Consider the following 9,467-nt stretch of genomic DNA (forward strand, 5'->3'; position numbering starts at 1 on the left):
TGAATTACTTAAGAGATGTGTTTGATGTGTGGAGAATGGGTGTTGAAAGCAAGAAAAGTTTTATAATGGATTTCCTATGTCAATTTAAAGGTGATGCAATGAAATGAGTAATTTAGGGGTATGAGGTACAACCTCAGTGAGCTGTAAGAGAATACACATGAGTATGATAGATGTGGTGAGTGCTAGAGGAGGACCATCAGTGAAATAGGATATACCACCAGAATGTGTGAAAGGGGAAGAAGAGAATTCATACATGCACTATCTGTAATACTAAATGAAGATGGTTCTCTCTCTCTCCCTCCATTTGGAGGAGTTCCTATGAGCAGGCATCTGATATAGAAAGGTAGATATGTAGAAACTATGGGAATGTAAATTATTTGTAGATGCTGAACAGAAGAAGCAGAAACTTGTGTCAGTTACAAGAATATTGTATACTTACATACCTGTGTATCTGTTGTCACAGCTTCATCTTTAATGCTTCTAAAATTATTTTGATTATCATAATTTACAAATCTTATATTGTCTGATATTCGGTACACAAACATACTTGCATTATAAATACATGTGTACATATATATATATATATATATATATATATATATATATATATATATATATATATATATATATATATATATATATATATATATATATATATATATATATATATATATATATATATATAGCACATACGTATAATGTGCATGTACAGCTGGATTAGTAATGGAACCAGATTAGTGATTGCTGGATTAGTGATGGTCAACTTGTGGTGACATACACATTTAAATCTTAGAGATATTGTGCTCTAAAATAAATGTCTATTAATACATCTGGATGACCCACTTTAAACAGGGGATAGCTAAGACAAGCCATCAACATGAAATCAGGAATTTAAAAACTGACAGCATGAAACTGAAAGTATCATGATACAGTAGTAATAAATTTCAACTCTTTTATGTTGATATTTCCATGTTTACATTGTAACTAGAAGCTGATCAGCCACTGATACTATAAAGTCTTACATTGCAAGATTTATTAGTAACACAACTTTACTGTGGGGATAAGAGGACAAAATTTTAAGCAAAACTGAGATCTGTTGAAGTATACATATCCTGTAATGTAAATGTTAACAACAGGTGTTCATATAGTAACTCCCAAGTTTTTATTTTTTTATTTTTTTATTTTTTTTTTTTTTTTTTTTTGGAAAAAAAAAATAAATAAAAAATAAAAGAGTACACAAACATTTATTCTGTCAGAGATACACCATACCAGTAATTTGATTTTTCCTTGTAGCATCAGTTTGTTAATCATTCTAAATTTATTATAAACCATTTTGCAAAGATAAAACTTTTGTTCGCATTTTCAGTTTGTAAGCAGTTGAGCAGTTGTGCTGCCAGCCACTGAGGAGTAGAGCAGTAGTTTGGCAAAGCAACATAATTTTGATTTGATTTGATTTGATTGATTGATTGATTGATTGATTGATTTTTTTTTTCTTAATAGTTCTTAACTTCTGCTCTTTTTATTTCTAAACAGTTGTGTTTTTTTGTAAATTGTTGAAATAAGGAATTAATTTTATAAGGTGTTTCCATTTATGTATGTTTTGGATTCTGATTTATGGTCAACACCAAATTTTAAGAAATTATTGAAGAATCATAATTAAAATACTAATTTCCTTATGCTTGATCATTAAATTTCTTTTGCATTGATAGACAAACTAATGTTGCAGTCATATATGATATATTAAGCCCATGAAAGACTGGAAATCATCAAGATAGATGCAAGTAAATGGTTACCTGATCAATATTTGCTTACTTATGGATTCATGACTATCTTTGAAAAAAATCATTCTCTGCAAACTTCATCAGATTGTCAGTATAACTGATGTGTATCAATAAAAATGAGGGATATTAACTATGTGCAATTGTAACACACTTCAAAAATAAAGAATAAGAGTTTCAGTGCTCCAGGTTCTGAGATTATTTAAAAATGTTTAATCATGTATGAAGTAATAGGCAAGTGCATCCCTGATCCCCACTGGTTCCTTTTAGGTATCATAGCTAGAGAGGTTGGAAGTGGTGTGTGTGTGTTATAGAATGTAGTGAATGTGGGTGTTGGAAGGCATTCTGCTCTGTTCTGTGGTGCCCCTGCCTTGTGTTGCTAAAATAGAACCACAATAACACTGGTCCTGTTGCTCCTTCCTGCCTTCTCCATCCCTCGTGTGTGGGAACCACAACGGCTTTAGACTGGAGGTGAGCCCAGCCGAACCTGCCCGTGTTCGAGCCTTCTCTGTGGGGTCACGAGTCAGCCTCAGGCTTGGGAGTGGCAGAGCTGGCCAGGTGACAAGTGGCACAATAGGAGCCACATCTGCTTCCATCACCGAATTTTCTCCTTCTATTAAGGAGAAGGGAAAACAAGTTAAAAGCAAATCAACAAGGTAGGGCTATAGTGACTGCAAAAGAGAGTTCGGGTTTTACCGAGACGGTAGCATCTGTGTCAGGTTAAGGAGGATCTGTGTTTGTTGCTGTGGGATGGGTATGATGTGCTGTTGTTGAAATTGTACTGGGAAGTGCTTACAAGTGTGCTTCTGGTGGGGGCACTCAGCAGTACCCAATGGCAAGAACGGGCTAGTAAGTTGTGCATCTATTTCAAAATATTTGCACATCAACTTTGTTGTATTTTGATGCATTTTATATATATATATATATATATATATATATATATATATATATATATATATATATATATATATATATATATATATATATATATATATATATATATACAAGGATCTATGTCTCTACTGGAGATATGAAACTTTACCTGCTGCTGTGATAAGACCTTTGTCTGCATGGGTCATGACAGATTAATAGCATGGCTCATTTCATGCACCTAGATACATGACCAGCATTTCATGTCTGGTAATATTGACATTTACTGTGTATAAAAAAAAAAAAATAAATAAATAAATAAAAAAAAAATGTATAGATAATATTAATTGGTATTTAAGAATATTGAAGGTGAGTATAATCTTGATTCTTAGTATGCCCATGATTGGTTTATTAATGTTTTTGTAAGTTTTTGAGTAAATATTTTAGATGTCATTTTCCAGCATTCACAATGTCTGCATATATTGAAAGAAAATATATTTCCGGCAGTATTTTTTGACATAATTCAAAATACTTATCAAAATGATAATTTTTCTTGGTTTTACTAAATCTGCTTTCTGTAAACATATAGTGTGAAGCATCAAGTCTCAGTATATTTTTAACAATTTCCTTAGCTATGCATTATTTAACAAATTATATTATTAGCTTACTATGTATTATTTACTTTAAATATGAGTTTCCCAATCTTTGAAAAGAAGAAAATACTAATGTCTGCATTTTTTCTTACAGTGCCCCAATATTAGGGTCATCACCAATATCCAACTCCTGGTCTGGGACACCTGGGACTTTCTTCAGGGGTTTTCTTCAAGCCCGAAGTCAAGAACGTAATGAAGATCTCATGGAGTTTGACTTCACCAAGAACAAGAGCTGTGACAGTATATCTGCTGAAAAGGAGAAGAAGAGTAGTAGCTTTGAAAGCATTAAGAGAACTCTAACTGGTCAGAGGCATCGCTCCAACTCTAAATCCTCAGGGAATGGTAAATCATCCGTGTTTGATTCCATAAAACGAGACAAGAAAAAATCAGAAAGCGAGTTGTCTAACAAGAGCATTGACCTCTCAGAAAGGAATCGTTTATGTGAAGTTGAAATTAATCCAAGCCCCCTTAGGAAGACTTCAGATTCCCTTGATGGCTACCTTCCTATGAAGCCTGCCATCCCTTCTCAGTCTCTTTGTACCTCAGAGTATGTTGACATGAGTAGCAAAGAATCTTTGAATCGACACTTTCCAGAAAGATATTTAGAAATGTCTGGAGGAAATGATAGATTAACTTGGTCTTCAGGGACACATGAGGAGTATGTAGATATGAGTCAAGGAAAGGGATTGGGACTACTTCCAATCACTCCAATTTCCCTGTGTTCCACAAATTCAAACAGCTCATCTTCCGCTGGTACTAGAGTCAGAAAGATTTCGTCCACTCTAAATCCCAACTTGTCTTCCCAACACAATTCTCACATGGACGATTATATGTCTATAGACCTGCTTAACAATCTTGAAGCTTCTTCTCATTCCTATGATGGAGAAAAGCAAAGAAAGAAAGATAAGAAAAATATGAAAAGAAAGTCATTCAAGGATAGTTCAAGGAAAAAGAAGTCTGAGCCCATTAGTGTAATGGGCAAGAGTGGCGACAGTGATGGAGTACATGAAATCACTAAGAAAGGCACAAGCCCATTGTCATCACTTTCCACTCTTTGGGGGCGGAAAAATTCCTCGGGCACCACACCTCCAAAGACACCTCTTTCTCCTACTGGCAGCCCATTGCCAAAATCAACCCGAGGAACACCTAGTCCATTTTCGAGTCTTACTCGAAATAAAAATCGGGATGATAGAGACAGTCATAGAGAAAGTGGAAGTAAAGAAAATGTAGGGGGAATGACCTCCAGTGTTAGTTCAGGCATTGGCACTAGTTGCATCAAAGAATCTAGCAGGGAGGCTGAGGAGAGTGCCATATCAGGTGATGGCTCAGGCATCACTACATCCTTACAAACAGTTCCTAATATTAATGAACCAATGAGTAAGCAAAAGGATGGCAGTAGTAGTGGTTCTAAAAGGTCTTCAGGTATATTTGAAACTCCTCAAGGTGATGTGAAGGAGGATAATCAGGCAGCTGCCACCACAGAATCACCTGGTCAGAATATGCCCAGTGTCATACAACCATCATCATCTAGTAGTAATGATCATGGGGCATATGTAAATTTGGCACCAGGTTCTTGTGAAAAGAATTTGACAGTAGAAAGCAGACAACGAAAATTATCTGATATCTCAGCATCATCAGATTATATGAATATATCTCCATTGGGCTCAAGCAAATCCTCAGAGAGTGACATGCATCAATCTCGTGAATATATGAACATGTGTCCTGGAGGGCATCCTGAACCTGCTCAAGCTTCTACTTCTCTCATGGCTTCTCAGCCTCCTCCTCCTCCTCCTCCTCCTAGTGCTAGTGAAGCATCTCCCACAGGAAAGTGCAATGACACAGAAAAAAATGATCAAGAGATTGCCCCAAAGAGTGGAACAAGTGGTTTTAGGCAACAAAGTGGAATGGATAGTAACAGGTTAAGTGTAAGCTGTGCATCAGAATCAGACGGTAGCAATGAAGAAAGTGGCTACTTGCTCATGACTCCTGGACAGGCTTCACCAAAGCCACTTTCTCCTCAAGCAGTTACCCACAGGCCAGACATTCCCCCAAGTCTTCTTGGTGACCATCCAAATTCAACTCTAACAGCCACCCTTGAACGACTTAATTTAAACTCAGGATCAAACAATGGAACTGAACGTTGTAGGAGTCACAGTGGTCCCGGGGCCCCAGAAGGAAGTGCTGTCAGTAATGAGGTGCGTGTCAAGAAGCAGCTGTCAGAGCCCAGGGCTGGTTCAAGTAATGCAGGAACCAGTGAAAGGGCAGCCTCAGCTTGTTCCTCACCAGTGTCATATTCCCCACCTACATCACCAACCCTGGGTGGTTCTGTTTCTTCAGTGTCCTCCTTAAGTGAAGGGGGTCTTTCTTCAGCATCTTCCACGTGTACTGTGGTTAATGTGGGTGTGACCCGAAGAGAAGGGGGATCCAGTGGGGCAAACAAAGTTCAGGAAACATCAGGAGATTCAACAGTGCATTCCACTGCTCCTGCTGCATCCAGTCAGCAGTCTCTAAGTGCTGTTGGTAGTGGTAGTAAAGACAGTGGGCTTAATTATGTGTCATTGGACCTTGGTCCTACTAAAAGTGTGGGTGTGAGGCCCTCTCCTCGAACTGCCCATCGAGCTGCGAGTGGGACCCCTACTCAAAGCACGACCACTCAGGAGCCAGTAGCAGAAGATGAAGATGAACGTCTCAGTTATGCTCAAATAGATTTCACGAAGAGTGAGGGTTTACGAACCACCTCTCTCTCCCGTGACCATCGACACTAACACATTCATTCTCCTTCCTGTACATTAGGTCAGAGTGATTTTTTTTTTCTCTTTTCTCTCTTCTCTCTCTCTCTCTCTCTCTCTCTCTCTCTCTCTCTCTCTCTCTCTCTCTCTCTCTCTCTCTCTCTCTCTCTCTCTCTCTCTCTCTCTCTCTCTCTCTCTCTCTCTCTCTCTCTCTCTCTCTCTCTCTCTCTCTCCCTGGCACATGAAGTTTGTATATTGTGGCTTATAAGCTCATTTTAAATGTTATTGATCTGTGGAATTGCCTTCATTGTGCACACTGACTTAAAAGTTTCTGTATAATCTGTGAGGGTCATTTTAAATATTAAAGTAATATTTGGTAGTGCTCACCTTTAAATATCTAAATATTTTAAATTTTTACTGTTTCCTAAGAATTGTTATTTATTTACTGCAGCTGCAGTATACTTAGTCACTAATTTGATGTTTACTGTGGCTGGTACACATTTATTGTCCATCAAAACTTACTTTAAGAAAATTATTTGGGTCCACATTCCAGCAGTGATATGTGCCATAGGCATCTCATGCTAATGCCATGCAGTAAGTCCACTGTTCTTTTTTGCTCTGCCAGAATTTTTTAAACCTAAAAAGCAACTTAAAAGATGCATTTCTCACAGCAGCAACAGGTGAAATACATGTGACATTCACAGAAAGTATGTGTTCCTTATAGTAATGTACAAGAATGCCGATCTTAATACCAGTTAAGTGTTCCTGTTTAGCTGTGTATGGGAATGATGATTAATTTTCACAGCATTAAGAGAATAAACTAATATGTAACAGCAGAATTGAATTGCATAGAAGTAACTAAGGATAGCTTTTACTTTTTATTTATTTAATTTCTTTTATTTCATCATAACAGGCAGCTCTATCCTAGTTATGAAAATATGAATAATTAGAATTTTATTTATTTATTGATAGGCTTTTAGATATTTCTAGAATAAGCTGGATACCTTCATGGTTGGCAGTGTTAGGACAAAAGGTTTGATAACATCCTTCAGTACAGCTGATTATAACATCTTTTTGTTTTGTGTAACATCTTTTGTTGTAATCAAACAAAATCATCCTGAATTTTAATCCTTACATGGAAGTGTTTTTGAGTAACTGCAAATAGTATTATATAGGGATAAAGTTATTAATCTGAAATCAATCATATTTGAGGCGTCTTCTATTTACAACACTGATCAGTTCTAGATCATTGATCTGGATCTGGGTCTGATCAGAATTCACTTGGGATAAAAAGAACGCTTGTGGCCATTACTGATCAAAACAATAGCAACACAAGCATGTCGCTGCCCAGCTGCCACAAGCGGCAAACTGTTGATGCTCACCATTGTGCTCTAAGGAAGTGTCAACGAGGACCACAGCCTACTGTACATTTCTTGAGGAAGTTTGGCTGAGAAGGCCACCAATGAGTCCCAGCCACATGCCTACCCAGGCAGCATGAGATTGGGTTCCATGCCTGGCCATTAACATTGTATAATAGAGTTTCACACAAAGCTCTCTTCACACACAACATACTGAAAGTACTCACCATGGTGAAGTACAGAATGGTAAAATGAGAAAATATTCGAATGTAAGGTGTGGCTACCCTGGCCTGCGTGCTGACACTATTGACACCATTACTGAGGCACTTGCAAAGTAGTGATGTATTATTTTTGACTGAACAAGTATTATCTTTGTTTGCCTTATCATGTAGTCATTGGTAGAGACAGTAATGGCCATGTAATTATAATCAGAAGCCATTAAACCATGGCTTGGTGTGGCTTGTAATATCTCCCTTGTTTCTGGCATCTGTCACCACCACTATTCACATTCTGTGCCCACAGCAGCATTCTGCAACAATTCATTACCATTCACTTTGTTTCTCAGACATATCAGCCATTTTCTTGCTGTGTATTCCCCTAAATAATTCTTAGTAGAGGCTGCTCAGTCACTAATGTGGCTGCTGCCACCAGCTTCAACAAGTGTCGTCTGCTGTAACCCCACCTCTGGACCCAGATCATGATCTGGATCACTCAGATCAAGGCAAGTCCAGATCAAGATGTAAATAGAGCATGGGCTCTGTGGCCAGATCAGTGATCTGAAATGCATCATGGTAAATAGAAGACGCCTTTGGTCGTGTGACAAATTTTAGGGTTTTGCAATATTGACAGTTGAATGGCCTTGCAGGTTGATCTGGTTTTGTAAACAAGCAGCTGTATTTATTATAGTTGACAAATGTTGTTGTTCTTTGCCTGACATGGATATGAATTCATCAAATTTTGTCATGAATTCTTATTGCAGTATGAAAAGGAAATTGTGGAACAGACCTTTAAGGAAAAAAGTAAAAATTAATGTATAGAGACAAAAAATGCAAATACTGATGTGTAACTAGAAACCTGGTTGAATAGCCATTCAGTAGCTGGTTTCAAAGATATTTCAGGACAGGAGAGCACAGTCTTTGTTGCAGCTTATTAGGGGTTGAAAATAAAAATGGCAGTTTGCCACTGAATCAACACAATTATGGGACTGAAAATACATTTTGTCTTGTAATATATTTGTCATCAAGGGATTATATTTAATATCAACAGGTGAGGACAGAATTCAACACATTGTTCATAGTGTGAGATATCTATATGTGTAATGTAGTAGATTATGGAGATTTCAAGCCCCAAATACCATCAAGACATTTGCAAGACCTGTAGTTGTTGAATTGCATTGTAATTTGCCTCACTTCAAACATTGTCTCAGTGTTGTATTTTTAAGGTTAATTTGGAATTAAGTTTAAAGCTTTATATTTTTTGGTAAACCTAAACATTTTACATCCAAGGAATTGAGTTTTCATAGGTCAGTAACCTGTTTAGAGATTATTTAGAAAGTACCTGGACATGTCTACTTAAGTACATTCAAGGACATATGTATGAGTATTCAGTCTTGGGAACCTGATTTTCTTGCCTTGCTGCAAAAAAGAGACATTGAAAATATTGAGAGATGGCTGCATAATTTATTGATCTGTGAGATGTAAGAGACCTTTTTATTGCTCTCTCTCTGTGTAAAACAAAAAGGCTGCAGTGAGAACTAAAATAACACTGAATAATACCAAATGTTCTTCTGAATAAAAGGTACACTGAAGTATGAAAGAATGGTTATTAATGTAAAGATTTATGCTTTTTAGTGACTCTAGACTTAAAAGTATTTATTATTAATACCTTTCATATGAAATACAAAATCTGCTTCATCAAAAGAGTAAAACTGCAGAGCTCTCCTTCAAGGAATAGTAGGTTATTTTAGCACAGCATTGATGATGATAGTGCTTGGCCCCACAGTCTTTTCAGAAGTGATGAGAAATTATCATAAAATTGTACTTTTAAAGAAACATTTTATCCAGATCAAAATTTGACTAT

The 9,467-nt window shown here is 36.9% G+C and overlaps 1 protein-coding gene across 18 annotated transcripts in view; it reads left to right on the forward strand.

Annotated features, from left to right (window-relative positions):
• Positions 1-9,467, forward strand: part of LOC135102696 (insulin receptor substrate 1-B-like) — a 120,122-nt gene that overhangs the window by 108,777 nt on the left and 1,878 nt on the right. For 13 of the 18 annotated variants that reach the window (XM_064008232.1, XM_064008178.1, XM_064008246.1 and 10 more), the window contains 2 exons: positions 2,243-2,434; positions 3,396-9,467. The exon at positions 3,396-9,467 is cut by the window's right edge and continues 1,878 nt beyond it. In XM_064008232.1, coding sequence (XP_063864302.1) covers positions 2,243-2,434; positions 3,396-6,066 — 2,863 coding nt within the window. In that variant the 3' untranslated portion in view covers positions 6,067-9,467. The remainder of the gene's footprint in view (positions 1-2,242; positions 2,435-3,395) is intronic. The other 5 variants (XM_064008265.1, XM_064008273.1, XM_064008158.1 and 2 more) reach the window with 1 other exon arrangement.

Source organism: Scylla paramamosain, chromosome 1, assembly GCF_035594125.1.
Source record: "Scylla paramamosain isolate STU-SP2022 chromosome 1, ASM3559412v1, whole genome shotgun sequence".
Taxonomy (NCBI): Eukaryota; Metazoa; Arthropoda; class Malacostraca; order Decapoda; family Portunidae; genus Scylla; species Scylla paramamosain.